The sequence below is a fragment of the Schistocerca americana genome, chromosome 3, assembly GCF_021461395.2.
Source record: "Schistocerca americana isolate TAMUIC-IGC-003095 chromosome 3, iqSchAmer2.1, whole genome shotgun sequence".
NCBI lineage: Eukaryota > Metazoa > Arthropoda > Insecta > Orthoptera > Acrididae > Schistocerca > Schistocerca americana.
Window position 1 is genome coordinate 321,393,520 of NC_060121.1, and position 17,623 is coordinate 321,411,142.

General features: G+C 44.0%; 1 protein-coding gene across 1 annotated transcript in view; it reads right to left on the minus strand.

The window, feature by feature from the left end:
• LOC124605553 (cytochrome c oxidase assembly protein COX11, mitochondrial) overlaps positions 1-17,623 on the minus strand; it is a 36,178-nt gene that overhangs the window by 17,144 nt on the left and 1,411 nt on the right. The window contains exon 3 of the mRNA XM_047137311.1: positions 10,846-11,001. Within this exon, the coding sequence (XP_046993267.1) occupies positions 10,846-11,001 (156 nt within the window). The remainder of the gene's footprint in view (positions 1-10,845; positions 11,002-17,623) is intronic.

The window sequence follows — 17,623 nt, forward strand, 5'->3', positions numbered from 1 at the left end:
GAATACAAGGGGATGCTGCGACACTAGAAGCAGTCGTAATTCCTCTTTGTGAGACTGAAGGCTTCGAACGTTCCATTGGAGGAGAGTCATGATGAAGAGATGTGGGGGTGTCACCTCTGCGGCTGCCAAGTGACAGCTGGGGAAGAGGCGCAACTACAGAGCACAGAATCAGGAGGATCCTGGTCCATGGGGTCCACAGAAGCATCAGCTTGCTTGTGCAGTCAGTCTGTGGAGTCCAACACCAAAAAACGATTGTTGGTGTGCACTGGAGACATGGAGGCTGGCCAGGCGAAGGTATTATGTGCTGACACCTTCAAAGAGGATCTTCAAGGTGGCAAAGGAGAAGACTGTTTGCCTTTGGAGGACTTCTTCGAGCCTTTCCAGGTAGATGAAGACTCGGCTGTTGTTTGGCTGGAAGGATGGAGGAAGTCTTCACGGGAGTACTCCCTCTGTCCTTTCCAGCCTACCAGCTGTGTAGCTGGTGGTTTCACCCCTTGAGGCGAGAGTTTGATGGCTTGTTGCACAGATGGACGGGGTGGATGGCAATGCTACCTTGACACTGGGTGATTTCATGACCTCAGGGGTAAATTGCAGGTCGCATGTCTGCGTGGCCATGTCCTTCATGGAGCAAGGGGTAACAACAACAGAACTATAGGTACCAGGCAAGAAAACACAGGGTTTGCAACTGGCCAGTAACTTGCGAGCAACTGGATAAGGCACCTTTCTGTTTCTTTACCTGGATCTCTTGGACAGCTCGCCCATCAAGATACACGGGACACTCTCGAAAGGAGGCGGCATGGCCGCCAGTTTAGTTCATACAGCATGAAGAAGGAGGTGGACTATCACTCCTGTGTGCAACCCTACCACAGGTGACACACTTGGCTGGGTGTCGACAAGATGTTCTAGTGTGATCAAAATGATGACACTGGTAGTAACACATCGGGTTCAGAATGTATGGCCAGATGCTGATAATTTCATGGCCTGCTTTGAGCTCGAATGGAAGCACCACTCAATCGAAGGTGAGAATGAGAGTGAGGGTAGGCACTAAGGAGAAATGTACCTTTTTCATTACATGATGAATGGCAATGACACCCTGATTGGAGAGGTCAGACTGCATTTCGGCCTTCGTTAGATCATCGAGCAGCCTGGTGGAAATTATACCACAGGAAGAATTAAAAGTTCTGTGGGCCTCGACACAAACAGGGTAACCATGGTGAAGTGAGGCAAGCAAGCGGTAGTTGTGCTTGAGAATCAGAAGTGGTCTCCAAACGCAAAGTGTCATTCCATAAACAAGAATAGGATTTCACAGGGCCAGCAATTGCATCTACACCTTTCTGAATAATAAACGGCTTTACCGTGGCGAAGGAGTGACCATCTTCACCATGTGAGACCACGAGGAACCGTGGTGCAGCAGGAAGGGTCTTTGAATCATTAGCCTCGTTGCATTTACGTTTTGTAGAAGTTGAATTGGAAGATGATCGACTCATCGCGAGCAGATCCCCCATCGTCTCCGATGGTGCGCTCCTTCCAACTGGGGGGCCTCCTTCAAAGGGGGTGCACCCGCCTTCGGTGATTGTTCACACCTTGGGTCACACCTCCCAAACACCTGATGGAGGGACCAATCGGCCGTCTGGGAAGGTTACAGCTCAGGCAATCACCCCTCCCTGGGCCTGGCCTGTACCAAGGGGTACCCGCGAACCCTACCTGTCAACCTGGTGTAGCGGGACTTTGAATTTCGCCGCGCTGCACTCGTTCCCTCAGACATGAATTGTGCCGTCGCAGCGGTATGAGCGCTCGACGGCAGAGAAAATACTAAAATTGTAACTCTTTTTTGTTTTTCTATCTGTTTCTTGATTGTCTCTTGATAGCCGAAGCTTAAGGCAGACGTGATCTGATGAAGACGTTAAAAAAACTTATTAGCTAGTCTTGATCTGATTTTAATGTGTAGACATATTGTGGAAGTTGTTAAGAAATTCGGAGGATGGAAATAGCAAAGTAAATTAAATTGCATACAGTATCAAGATAATTGGTATAAATTAGTGATTCCTGGACGATTGCAAGATTTCGGAGCAGACTTTTCACGCCGAAATGAAGGAGATTTTTGAAGACCTGGACGCCGCACGAAAGAAGACAAGTTAGCCTGGTAAAGGATGAACTCTTATCTACGCCACTTCCCCTGTCAGTTACATTTTCTTATTCTCTGTTTCTTTTCAATAATTTTTGTAGTGTAAATTGGTTTAACTTTTGCTCAAAAATGCCACAAGGACCACCCCAACTATAGCTTTTCTGTAATACGAAGTCCGATCTGCATTTCTTTCTTTCTTTCCCTTTTTTCACGGTCATTAACGATTTAAAAAAAAAATCATTTTCACTTACGATTTCTTCCTTCATTTTCAACCTTTTTTTCTTTTTCTTTTCTTCTCTCTTTTCTTTTTTTATTAACCACTACACTGGGGCAGGGAATTACGCGTTACCCGGTCAACAGTTGTGTGTCAGACGCGTGGGCTGGCTGTCAGGAGTGCACAGGAAGAAAGAAGAAAAAAAAAAGAGGATCCTCAAATGTCGAAGCAGAGGAATGGGAGGAGAAGGGAAAGAAAGAAAGGAAAAGGGAGCGAGAAACAAAGGTGAGACTGTTCACACGTCACCGACAGAATGCAGAACATTCCCAAGAACCCAGACATGTTCCCCAAGGGAGGGGAAAAAGAATAGCAAGAGGATAGACATGCAGCATGAAAGCGAATAAATGCTGCAAAGGCTGGGGCTCCATGGTAGCCAACTATGAACCCACTAAAGAGTGGTGAGCCTCCTGCGAGAACGTGCCTAGGTGTATAGATACTTAAATCAGAATAATTTTATGGTATGTAGGGGGTATGCATGGCTGTTAAACATGTTATATTTTTTGTTATATCTTATATATTCCTAGACCTTCTGTAGATTTAGCTTCAGCTTATTTTGTCACCCAATCGCTTTTCTATTTGTAAGAGATCTGAAGGCGGCGATAGCCACACCAGTAATTGTGTATTGTACACTTATATTTTGGAAAGAGCTTCTATTTGCAGCAAAAACTGTACACTGTATATTTTCATATTACGAAAGTACAAATATGAATCCCACCAAATACAGCACGGAGCTTCCACAGCACTGAAATTGAGATTGAGACAGGCTTTTGTCAGCCAGTTATAGCACATGTCACATGATCTCGCCAGACTATGACAGCAGATATTCAGAACATAGGACATGTGATGCAACCAGCCAATAGCAACATCATTGTTAAGTTGCATGAAAACACAAATAGGAAAAGTTAATTGTTTAAATTAATAAGTACACAGAATACCTATAAGAAAAGCTAAATTTTCACATATAATATTGGTCATCAAAAATTTTTTGTTGTTTTTTTCCAAGAGTGTGGTTAGGTAGGATCGTAAAAGCACAGCTAAAATTGCATCAGCTGAACGTTTCTGACAAGCACAATTATAAATGTCCTGCTATGCGCCAATCATTTAGTGGGTTACCTGGCTGAACACAGGTTCTGCCGAGCACTCCCACTTTTCCATAGATATGCCAATTATGTGTGAAATTGCTCAAGAACTCACCTCACATTTCCTTTAAGATAGTTATACTTTTTGCCACCGTTCTTACATAATTTGTAATCTATGAAAGAACTAAAACCAATATGAAAAACTAAGCTTGAAGCTTGATCTACTAAACACTAAAGTGCTAGTAAAATTTTAAATAGTGGCATAAATCGCTAGTGTTCTGGGTCTGAAATTTTTCTGAGTGGCTGATCGTCACAGTGTTAAGTTTTGAATTAGAGTCAAACACTCCGCATTTTAAGACATTCATTTTTGAAAGTAACATAGTCTTCATCCTAAAACCTTTGATACATTTTGCAGTTGACCAATGCCTGTGTGAAAACTGTGTTTTGTTGACGTAATGGCGCATTTTCTTTGCAACTGATGTTTTATTTTAGTGTTATTCTCTTGTTTACATTTTACTGCTACAGTATTAGTCTGCAGTAGTGGGCTAAAGCAAAATACTTTGTTATCATATTGGTTCTTACCAGTCAAAATTACAAAAACTTAGCTGAAAATTAAAACTATGAAAAATTCCAAGGATTCTAAAAAATTCCCGGGTTTTTCCTAGGGTGTACACACCCTGTTATATTATTTTTAGTTTTATGCCAATCACTACACAGTTTCTGTGCAATAAATGGACAAGTGCTCACACTTTACTAGGATGAGAAAAACTAATCTGGCATTATCTTGTTGAATACATCATCTAAATGTCTACTTTGTATATTCTAGAGAAATCCCGATGATGCTCAGCCAAGAGAGTTGGGCAGAATTTATTACAAGCATCTATCCACCATACTGCATATTACACACTCTTGCAGATCTTGATCTCTTACTCTGGTGCAGCAATCATGAGTCTTCTATTATATACAAACAGTTAAGGAAGCCTGTTTGTGTGGCCATCCTCCGCAGCAAGCATATAAATACTTCTAAACTGCCTTTTCCTGCTGCTAATTATTTTATTTAATCCATACGCATTTCGCCTTCTTCTGTTTTAAGGCATCATCATTGGGATCTATAATGATACGGTTTTGTTAGTTATAGATTATCAAAGAGTTCACTTTGCGATTTTTTGTAAAAATGTAATTACTTACGATTTGCTGATCTGTGTTTCCTCACATGTGGTCTCGAGGTCGCACTACCACTTTTTATCACTGTTCTATATTCACCTCTTCGTGTTTTTGCCCTCCACACACTGTTCACCATGTTTCTCACTCTTTCTTGTGGTGGACTATCGTTCTTCTGTCACTCGATACAACTATTTCATCGTACACTTCTTTTCACAGCGTAAATATTGCGACTCCATTACGTGTTTTATCGTCTTTGGTATGTTTACCTATGTGTCGCCAACCTAACGAAGTATATGTTCATCACTAACTTCTGTTTATGCTGTTTATACCGCGTGTGTGTGTGTGTGTGTGTGTGTGTGTGTGTGTGTGAGAGAGAGAGAGAGAGAGAGAGAGAGAGAGAGAGAGAGAGGGGGGGGGGGGGGATAGAGCCGATGGTGAACAGTGTGTGGAGGGCGAAAACACAAAGAGGTGAATATAGAACAGTGATAACAGTGGTAGTGCGACCTCCAGACCAGATGTGAGGAAATGCAGATCAGTAAATCGTAAGTAATACATTTTTACAAAAAAAATCACGAAGTGAACTGTTTGATAATCTATAACTAACAAAACTGCATCATTATAGATCCCACTGATGATGCCTTAAAACAGTAGAAGGCAAAACGCGTATGGATTAAATAAATTAAATAGCAGCAGGAAAAGGCAATTTGATTTGCAAAACAAGTAGTTACGGAAGCTGTCAAAATATTGCCTAAATGAAAAAAAGAATCTATCTGAAAACTAAAAATCCAAATACAAAAGTCTTGTTTCACCTACTAAACCATGTTATTTTCATTTTACTTTACAATGTTTAAGTTCATTGGCATTAGCCCAGCATATTTTGAAATTTTCTTCTATTTTCCAAGAAATTATTTTGCAGTTGGCTTGGGCCCTGGATTTTTTCCTGCCATCTTTTGTGTGTAATTTCTGTTGTTGTTCATTATAACCATTACTTTTTGCACTATTTTGTTCAATTATCTTTCAAAGGAAATTATCAAAATAAACATGTTTATTTAATGTCTAGTTTTGTGCTTTTATATCATTAAATTTGTTGATTCAGCTGGTGATTTGTATAATTCTCTTCTTCACTGTGTTTGTGTAGTAGCCACCAGAAAGATCGCGGGAGGCGCACATTGGCACGGCGCGTCACGGACGGTAGTTGCCGCAAGTAGAGTCCCGTCCACCAGAGGGCACGCTAGAATTCGGACGCGACCTCTGCCAGCATGAAAACAACAACAACAACAACAACAACTACTCCGGCAGCACGGGCCGTGCCCAGTCAGTTATCGGGCATGCCTAGGACACAGTTCCGGTCTACGCTAAGTGCAGTGCGACGTAAACGTGAACAGTGTTACTACACAATTGGTGACGAGTAGGGTCGTTCTTTCGCGTGTTGCGTCGTTGTTCCGGTTTCGCAGCTTCTCCACGGCATGGAGGATTTGGTGCGAGTTTTGGTTGCGCAGCAGACGGAACTCATGGCCACCATGAAACAAGTGCTTCCGGCGTTGCTCTCCACGCCGTCTGCTCCGGTGCCGTTCCCTCCTCCCTTTCCCCGTATGACGAGACGGCGGAGGATTGGGACGCGTATGAACATCGCCTTCGGCAGCATTTCCAGGCGTTTCATGTTTCCAATGCGGAGGTATGTCGTGCTCTCTTCTTGTCTTGGATATCTCCCTCGCTGTATCAAGTTTTGCGGCAGCTAGCGCCATTGCAGGAACCCTCGTCCTTGTCTTTTGACGCATTGTGTTCATTGCTGTCTTCATATTATCGCCGCCGCATGCATGTTGTGGCGGCTAGGGTCGAGTTCTATCAATGCAAGAAACAGCCCCATCAGTCTTACCGGGCGTGGGCCGCTACCCTGCACGGTCTTAGTCGCAAGTGTCATTTTGTCACCGAGCAGTCGCGAGAGTCGTACGCCCACGTTATGGTACGCGACGTCATTGTTCGTTCGGCCCCTGATAGGGAGGTCCGGCAACGGGCCCTGCAGTTAGAAAACCCTTCCCTCGAGGAAGTCCTGTCCATTGCTCAATCGTATGAAGTCTCTCACGCAGCAGGTCAACAGCTGGAAGCGTGGTGCGACGTCGTGGCGGTTCAGGGCGGCGCGGCCGCGTCCACTGTGTCGAGGGTGGACGACGTGCGAGCGGTTCAATCCGGCCGTTACGGCCGCTCCCGCACGGCGCGTACACAGAATTCTGGCCGCCGGCCCCTGTTGCCGTCCTGTGCGTCGTGCTATATGCATCATGATCGGTCAGAGTGCCCCCAGCGTTGGGCCGTTTGTCGCAAATGTAATAGAAAAGGTCACATTGCTAAAGTTTGCCGCTCAGCCTCAAAAGAATCGAAGGAAGCAGGTACAGAGGACATAGACGTTGACACTGAGGAAGTTTCATCGTGCCAGGCTCCCGACGCATCGGCATGCAAACTCTTTATCGAGGTGTCGGTTCGGTCGCGCCAGTTACAACTGCAAGTCGATACGGGCGCGGCAGTTTCGTTGTTGAATGCACAAACTTATTCCGACCTTGGATCGCCCCCGTTGGCGCGAGTTTACCGGCGTCTACGCGGTTATGGTAAACAGTTCATTCCCCTACTGGGTCAATTCACTACCGACGTGACTTACAAATCAGTCACTCGGCCTATTACTTTTATTGTTGTCAGTGATGCGAGCTCAGCTAACCTTTTTGGCCTGGATGCCTTTCAAGCTTTCGGTTTTTCTATCGCTGACATCATACAGTTGGTCTCCGAAGACGTTCCCTATCAATCACTGGGATCTTTGATCGACTTTCCAGATATTTTTGAGGAGGGCCTAGGGCGTGTTTCAGATTTTGAAGCTCACTTAACGTTGAAGGCGTCGGCTCGCCCGCGTTTTCTACGCGCGAGGCAGATCCCCTTGGCTCTCCGCCCTCAGGTAAAGGAAGAGCTAGACCGGCTGACAGCCCTAGGGGTCGTTCTTCCCATTTCTTCGCCCCTCGTTATTGTAAGGAAGCCCTCGAGAAAATTACGTCTTTGTGGCGATTTCAAGGCCACCATTAATTCCCAATTGGTGGTGGACACCTATCCTTTGCCTCGTGCTGATGAATTGTTCTCCTCCGTGGCGGGAGGCCAATATTTTTCGAAAATCGATCTGTCGGAGGCTTATCATCAGATATCACTTGATGAGGACTCCAAACGGTTGGCGGTCGTCAACACTCCGTTTGGCCTTTACCAATACCAGTGGTTGGCCTTTGGAATATCCAGTGCCCCGGCGATATTGCAGCGTTATCTTGAGCATGTCACGTCGACAATTCCTCATTGTATTAATTACCTGAATGACATAATTGTCACAGGCCGCAGCACGAAGGAACACTTGCACAACCTTCGCACCCTCTTTCTCAAATTCAGGTCTGTGGGCTTGCGTTGCAACCTGCATAAGTCAACCTTCTTTCAACCATCCATTGAGTATGTGGGCTACACCATCTCTCGGCACGGTATCCAGCCACTAGGAAGTTTGGTCCAAGGTATCGTCAACCTTCCTCGGCCCGCTTCGCTGAAAGAGTTACAAGCTTTTTTAGGCAAGATAGCCTATTACCACCCGTTCATTCCCAGGGCTTCCACTATAGCCCACCCCCTGTACTGCCTTCTGCACAAGGGTGTTCCTTTTGATTGGTAGCCTGCATGCGAGCGAGCGTTCACCTCGTTGAAGGGCCTCCTCACGTCAGCCCCTTGTTTGGCTACTTTTGATCCCCGTAAGCCGTTGGTCCTGGCTACAGATGCTTCGCAGTATGGGGTGGGGGCGGTCCTGGCCCATCGCAACGCAGATGGTTCCGAGCAACCACTGGCGTTTGCGTCTAAAACGCTTAGTCCCGCACAGGCCCATTACTCCCAGGTGGAAAAAGAGGCTTTGGCCATTGTCTACGCTGTTACCAAGTTTCACCCTTTCTTGTATGGCACAAAGTTTCAGTTAATCACTGACCGTAAGCCGTTAATATCGTTATTTGGCCCCGCCTCTCAGATTCCGGATAGGGCGGCCCACAGACTACAGCGCTGGGCCTTGTTCCTCTCTAAGTACCATTATGACATTCATTTTCGCCCTACAGGACAGCATGCCAACGCCGACACTCTTTCCCGTCTTCCGGTGGGCCCGGATCCTACGTTCGATCGAGAGGAGATTATGTGTTTTCATTTGGATGTGGCGTCCCGCCAAGCAGTTGATGGCTTCCCGATCACTAGTTCTCGAGTCGCCAGGGAAACGGCAGCTGACCCAGTTCTCCGGCAAGAAGTTCGCCTCATTCAGCAGGGGTGGTCATCCCGCCCTCCGGGCTGGGCCTCGGACCCTCTTCGTAATTATTTTCTTCTACGGGACTGCCTCTCGGTCTTGGAAGGCATTCTCCTTCTGGCTACCGATGATACAGCTCCTCGCGTGGTTGTTCCTGCAAGTTTATGACGGGAGGTCCTCACGTTATTACATGCGGGGCACTGGGGTGTTTCCCGTACTAAAACCTTGGCTCGCAGACATGTGTACTGGCCCGGTATTGACAGAGAAATTGAGCACTTGGTGGCCGCCTGTTCCCAGTGTGCGAGCCAACAAGCATCTCCCAGGGCAGCATTCTCTTCATGGCCACCGGCAACCCAAGCATGGGAACGTGTTCACATCGATTTTGCGGGCCCGTTTCTCAACGGTTTTTGACTCATTGTCATTGATGCTTATTCCCGATTCCCATATGTGGTTCGCTGCTCCTCAACCACTTCAGAAGTTGCAATCCAGGCACTAGCAAAAATCTTTTCTGTGGAAGGTCTGCCAATCACCCTGGTCTCGGACAATGGACCGCAGTTTATTTCGCAGACCTTCCAGGATTTTTGTAGGCGCTTCGGTATTCGGCACATTTGGTCTCCCCCCTTCCATCCACAATCGAATGGGGAAGCCGAGCGCATGGTGCGCACATTTAAGACGCAGATGAAAAAGTATGTGCACGAATTTCCTGCGGAGGAAGCATTGACGTTTTTCTTGACGGCATACCGGACCACACCAATGGGAGACCGCAGCCCCGCAGAGCTCCTCCATGGGCGTCAACCTAGGACTCTGCTGCACCTCCTCCGGCCTGGTCCTCGCCAGTCTTCACAAAACGGAGTACCTGGCTTTCCACTGGGTATGTCGGTCTGGGCCCGTGGGTTTGGTCGCAATCCACGTTGGCTACCAGCGGTGGTCCTGTGCCGAAATGGCCGCCGGCTCTATACCTTGCAGGCGGGGGACCAGGTGGTACGTCGTCACCAAAATCAGCTACGTCCACGTTCGGGCACCCACCCTCCGCCCTCTCGGACACCGGCTTCCCCATTGCCGGCACCTGGGTTGGTTTCACAGGGGACGTTGCCTCCTCTCCCCGCTGTGCCTCTGCCGCACTGCGATGGTTCTCAGCCTTGGCAGCCTCCAGTAGCTCCAGCACCGGCATCGCCATCGTTCGAGATGCCCCAGCGAGAGCCGGCCCCCCTCGAGGGCCCGGTTTCTCAGGAGGTTGGTTCACCTGTGGTCGTCCCTTCCCCTTCGTCCCCGCCACTGGGTCTTGCCCCTCCCGGGGTGGAACAGGATCCGGAGTTCGCCAGCTTGTCGCCCGTTCTGTCGCGGGCTCTGGTTGTGGGACGACGGGGGCCTCTTCGTGTGGGTCACTTCCAGCCGTATTCGAAGGTTCCAGCTCAAGGGTTGGCAGATACCCTCGACTCCGGCCATCCAATGGATGTGGAGGTCATCGCTCCGGCCTGACGCTCCACCTTCCGACGCAGTGGATCACAGTGGCTTCACCCCCCGAAGGAGGAGGAGGAGTGTAGTAGCCACCAGAAAGATCGCGGGAGGCGCACATTGGCACGGCGCGTCACGGACGGTAGTTGCCGCAAGTAGAGTCCCGTCCACCAGAGGGCACGCGAGAATTCGGACGCGACCTCTGCCGGCATGACAACAACAACAACAACAACAACAACTCCGGCAGCACAGGCCGTGCCCAGTCAGTTAACATCGGGCATGCCTAGGACACAGTCCCGGTCTACGCTAAGTGCAGTGCGACATAAACGTGAACAGTGTTACTACAGTTTGTGTATGTGCGAGAGAGTGAATATGTATTGCAATAAATTATCTTACATGGTAACTGACCAGAATACATAATCACAAACTAAATTTAAAGACATATCCACAAGCAATATATTACCTTTATTTCATTCTGTTGTGGTTTGAAGTTCCACCTCATGCTTGCTCCCAAGTCTGCATTGAATTTCACTTTAACGACTCTGTCAGACTTCTTCTCCATATTTTCAATTTTCCCTGTATCATCATGTTTACTGACAGTTCCACCATAGCTGTATGCCTGAAATAAAATGGAAACTTGTACTTCTCAAATTTATGTATTCATTCAGCAGTTTTTCAGTGGATGCTGAATCAGACAGCTATACACTAATAGTCTGTACAAGAAAATGTTTGTAATCCAAACAATGTGCTGAAATAAAATTTAAACAAGTAACACCGCCAGTCGCTGGAAACACTGAATCTGCATGCATCATTTGTATAATGATTTTAGCATATGATTACATTTGTTGATTTCTGTTGTCCTTTAGAAGATATACCATCACAGAAGGATATCAGAATATTAGCTCTTGCTTGCACTGTAATACTACAGTATGGATGACTTGATGCTATTGCAAGGAAATCCCACACAACTAGAAATTGATATTCTAGTAAAACCAAGCTTCTGTGTGCAACTGTAATAATGTACTTTCAGCTAGTCTCCCTCAGTATGTTTCTCACATATCATGAGCTCCAATGAAATTTCTAAGAAATAAAGCTGCAGATAAAACATCTATGTTTGAGTAGCTGAATGTGAAACCACAGCACAATACACTAATACAAATCAAAATTACATACTGCCTGTCAATATCATGAATCACTCCAAAATAAAAGAAAATTTAGTTCCAACAATTAAGTTTTCATAACAATGAGTTTCAATAATGTAGCAGATCGGTATATGCAACACCTATGTCAACAGCAGCAAAGGAAGAACACAAAAATGCACAAGCTGTTCTACAGGCAAGGAAATCAGTTGTGTCCTTTAAAATAAACCATTCTAATATTTGCCTTATGCAGAAAGCACTGAAAATCTAGATCATAATTTTAACCCTCATCCTTACAAATAAGAGTCCAGTATGGTAACCACTGCATAATCTAGCTTAGTAACACCTTCAGAGATAAAATAATTTGTTTGACAACCACGTACTTGGTGTCTAGATTGTTCGAGGGAACTTTTATTGTCATGTTCATGAATAATATGAGAAATATAGCTGACAATAAAAATTACCTCAGGTCTCAAGGAAAGCCTAGACGTTTATACCAGCAGCTTGAAATAAGCTGGAGTTCTGGGTTTCAAGCCTAGTTCGCCACAAAATCTAATTTTCAACACAACATTCTCTACATCGTATGTTCAGAATTTCAAAATGGATTTCAAATATGTCATTAATTCCATTCATTTTATTTGGAGAACTCAATTTGTTCAGTCTTATATAGTGTTATAAGGCTGTGCATCAAAGCCCACTCAGAGGAGAAATGTATTGGAAAGTTGTGCAGCAAAATTAATGAGAACACCAAATACTGATTCCACATGGCATACTGTGATTAAAACTACTTTGTGACTGATAGAATGCAGAGGCAGTTAGCAATGTTGCCAGTGTGCAGCAAGCCACACTTCACAAGGCACAGCATATACTTAACAAAGCAGGCAGCACATCTAGTGTGTGGTGCTCGAGAAAGAACTACAATTGGATGGTGACTACCCCCCATCACACAGCTAGCTAAAATGTAATCGCAAAGTAATTTTAATCTGAGTATAGTAAGGAAGTGGATGGGAGGCAGTGGTGAAGAACTGGATTTGGAGTGCTCAGCAAGTTGATGATGTGTATGATGAAATTATTAAAAGTGCATAACTATGTTTTATTCCGAAAGGGTAGTAATTCTGTAAATACTAGCAGTTCCACTTCACTGTAATGTATTCACTATTTGCATATTTTGCCAATCTCATTCCAAATGATTAGTGTAGAGAGTATTATATTCATATGTTTTATATTTTAGATTTTCTGACTTGTTCCATACACATGAGAACTGTCACGTTTTTGGACCTATGGAACGAAAACTGAATTTAATCTAACCTTTAGCCAAAACAAACATGGAATAATTTGATTAAAACAAATTAAAATATGTACATTGACAGTTTAAAACTATGGACACTGGCTTATAAACTGAAATTGACACAAACATATTCTGATGGTATTAATGTTCCACGGCTATGTTAAAAAAGATAATGGGCAAGTAAACCAGTTATGGAACTTTTGTCAAAATATAAAATACAATATTATGTCCATTAATCTGCATGGCATAAGCACTGCACATGGTGGGTTTTCTTACAGAAGAAGGACCTGATGTGTGTCAAAAAGACAGTACACTATCTGGAAGAGGGTTAAAATTACTTCCTCCTGCCTTAGTGCAGGAGGGAGGATTGCCGTGGCTGGATTCATCAACTGCAGCTTGTTCTCCCTAAATTTCAGTCAGTCTTCCTCCTGTTGGCACATGATAGATATGTGACAACATGTAGTTCTGCAGGATTTCCCCTTTAAATATCCTGGCAGCTAACAGAATGACACCACCTTCCCTCCTCCTTTGTAAGTGGATAAGGTCATCTTAGGTGGCCCAGATATGTTTACCTGGTGCATACGGGTGTTGGTGGTGGTTTTGTTGTTGTTGAGGGCTTTAGTCCAAAGACTGGTTTGATGAAGATCTCCAGGCTAGTCTGCCCTTTGTAAACTTTTTTCATTTTTGTATAATTATTGCAACTTATATCCATTTGATTCTCTAACTATAATCACGGCTTTGTCTCCTTTTACAATTTTAACCCAGCACATACTCCTAAATTACCAAGTTGATTATTCCTTGATCCCTCAGGATGTATACGATCAAGCAATCAATTTCTTTTTAGTCAGGTTGTACCTTAAATTCCTTTTCTCCCAATTCAGTCCTGTAGCTCCTTGTCATTCACTATCTGATCTACATGTTTAATCTTCAGTATTCTCCTGCAAAACCACATCCAAAAAACTTCCACTTTCTTCTAGTCTGAATGTTCATCACCCATATTTAACTTCTTTACAGGTACAAACCAACAAAATCATTTACTACTTTTAGTGCCTGATTTTGTAATTAATTTCCTATGAAGTTGATTACATTCCATTACCTTGTTTTACATTGTTTGATATTCATCTTACAATTGCTTAAATGTACTATCATTCTCTCAAATGATCTTCCAAGTCCTCTGTCCTCTCTGATGGAACTACAATGTTATCCCCAAATCTAAAATTCATTTTCTGCTCCTTGAACTTTAATTCCCTTTCCAGATTTCTTCTTGGTTCATTTACTACTTGCTCAAGGTACAGACTGAAAAACAGCAGGTAGAAGCTACAACACTGCCTCCCTTTCATATACAGGGTGTTACAAAAAGGTACGGCCAAACTTTCAGGAAACATTCCTCACACACAAATAAAGAAAAGATGTTATGTGGACATGTGTCTGGAAACGCCTAATTTCCATGTTAGAGCTCATTTTAGTTTCGTCAGTATGTACTGTACTTCCTCGATTCACCGCCATGATTTCATACGGGATACTCTACCTGTGCTGCTAGAACATGTGCCTTTACATGTACGACACAACATGTGGTTCATGCACGATGGAGCACCTGCACATTTCAGTCAAAGCGTTCGCACGCTTCTCACCAACAGATTCGGTGACCGATGGATTGGTAAAGGCGGACCAATTCCATGGCCCCCACGCTCTCCTGACCTCACCCCTCTTGACTTTCATTTATGGGGGCATTTGAAAGCTCTTGTCTACGCAACCCTGGTACCAAATGTAGAGACTCTTCGTGCTCGTATTGTGGACGGCTGTGATACAATACGCCATTCTCCAGGGCTGCGTCAGCGCATCAGGGATTACATGCGACGGAGGGTGGGTGCATGTATCCTCGCTAACGGAGGACATTTCGAACATTTCCTGTAACAAATTGTTTGAAGTCACGCTGGTACATTCTGTTGCTGTGTGTTTCCATTCCATGATTAATGTGATCTGAAGAGAAGTAATAAAATGAGCTCTAACATGGAAAGTAAGCGTTTCCGGACACATGTCCACACAACATATTTTCTTTCTTTGTGTGTGAGGAATGTTTCCTGAAAGTTTGGCCGTACCTTTTTGTAACACCCTGTATTAAGAGTCTTGTAACTTCAGTTGGGTTTCTAGTCAAGTTGTAGGTAACCTTTCACTTGCTGTATCTTGTCTTCATTTCCATCAGAATTTCAAAGAATTTATTCCAGCCAACACTGACAAACGCTTCCTCTAAATCTAAAAATGCTATAAATATTGGCTTACCTTTATCCAGTCTATTTTCTGAGGTACATTATAGGGTAAAGTATAGGTCAATGTGTTCCTACATTTCTCCAGAACACAAACTGACCTCTCCTGAGGTCAGCTTCTACATCTTTCTATTTTTCTGTGAATAATCATGTCAGTGTCATGCAATCATGGCTTTTTTTTAAATGAATCAAACAATGGAAAATCCAGAATGGAATGTAACAATATTTTGAGAAGTTAAGTCGCTACTCACCATATTGCGGAGGCGCCGAGTCGCAGATAGGTACAACAAAAGGACTTTCACAATTATAGCTTTCAGCCATTAAGGCCTCTGTCAACAATAGACACACATGCATGTGCACGCACACAACTGCCATCTCAGACAAATGAACCCGCAGTGTGGTTCCAGTTGCCTGAGACTGCAGTAGTGTGTGCGAGTTGCGTTTGCACACGTGCAGCAGGTAGAAGCTACAACACTGCTTCACACCCTTCTCAATTACTGCCTGTGTGTGTGTGTGGGGGGGGGGGGGGGGGGGGGTTACAGGCCTTAATGGCCAAAAGCTATAATTGTGAGAGACTTTTTGTTGTGCCTATCTGCGACTGAGTCTCCCCTTCTTTAAAGGGACTGTTTGATATTGTCACATTTGTCAGAACATGCCTTCTTTGAAACTGGTATTGTAACATTCTTTAATGGTATTCCACCTGTCTTATATCATGCATACGAGGTAGAATAGCTTTGTCTTGGTATGTTCTTCCAAGAATCTCAATAATTCAGAGGGAATCTTGCTTTGATTTAGGTCTTTCAGTGCTCTGTCAAATCCTATCGAAGTAACTTACCTCCCTTCTCACCTTCTTCTGCTTCCCTATCTCTTTTCATAATATTGTTCCCAAGTTCCAGCATCCAGGTAGTAAGTATAAACGAGAAATTTTAAGGCACAGTAGCACTTCTTCCACTGCAGTGCCTCAAAATCACACAAAATTCTACACCATCAAGTGAGCAAATCTTGATGCACCTTCACAGAATACCACAGTACAACAATGCTTATACTGACTGGTGTGAATTTAGTTACGATGCTAAGCTAAAATATTACAACATGGACTTAAAGACATAGTCTGGAGTGCAGTTCTTTCTATGTTTCCTTATGGACAAGGTGGGGAAGGATTTCACCCTCAGCTAGGAGTGTAATGTGTCTGCACCAGGACCTCAAATACTTCCAGTTCTCAGTGTCAATTGATGGAGTTTCACTACACTGTAGAGCAAGCATAGATATGTAGAATGCCAGTGACTGCAAAAGTGAGAATATGCTGTGCACAATTCAAACAATGGGTACCGCCCACTCTACAGCAACTGGTAGTTTACTGGCCTCCAGTGCCTGGGTCTTGGGTTGATGCAATTTGCTTCAGTGACTAATTGCTCATAATAAACAGTATCTGCAATTTTCAAATATGTTGGTCTAGCTGTACCATAAACTTGGCATCAATTATCAAGCCTCACCCACATAAAGATTATGTAGAACTGGAGTATTTGTTCTCAAACAGATATCCATGAGTGGCATAATTTGGGTGGAGTGACCACCTAAGATTAAGAGCAAAAAATGAAGCTGACAAATCTAATCAAATTTCAAAACAGTGGTTTCACCTACATGTATATCCTATAAGCAGCTGTCAGTTCCATGACAGAGGTTGTACTCTGTGAAGTATTATTAGGTAAAAAATTAAACAGCAATGCCTACAATTTACGAACAAACTTCCCTTACGTCAGTTTAAAACCTGTTCTATCTGTCCAAACCTAGAATCATCATGTTATTAGTTGTAACTGACAAATAGACTGGAGAAACAGCACATCATAACAAAATTGTGAACAAACTATGAGCTCTCTTCTGCTGACTGATGTGGACAATATATGATCAATTGTTACTATGAACATAGTTACACCTGAGACTTGAAAAACATTATCATTTCTTTGTTTGTTTGTTATCTCTGTCCAACTATCAATGTCATGGTGCCCAACAAACTGTCTGAAAAGGAATGATGTTATGAAGATAACCCATTACAGAAAAAATTCTCAGCTATCATAATGAAGTCCCACAAAGAAACCTTTCAACTTGGATTTAAATACTTGGGGTTTGTCATTCCATTTCTTCAGTTCCAGTGGCAAACACAAGAAAATGAAACCTGTTGAATAGTGCACATCTTTCCGCGCATCACTTAAGCACGTGTTATCCAAGTGTATATAGTTTATCTAACTGTTGTTCACAGAATGAATGTTGTAATGTCTACTGAATGAGTCAAGATTGTTAACAACAAATTCTATGGTGGAATATATAAAAGGGAAGGCAGAGTTAGCGTTCTAAGCCCCCCTGAGCAATGGCTTACACAATGTTCACAAACTGACCCGAAAGATACGACCATCCATTTTTGGGCTAAGAATATTCTTGGCATGTGCAGAGCTGCCCCCAATCAGGTAACCTTTTTTGTACTAATAGAAGGCTGACAGTGTACAGTGATTTAGCTAAATTTTGTTTTCATGTAGTGGTTTTGGCAAAAGTTAT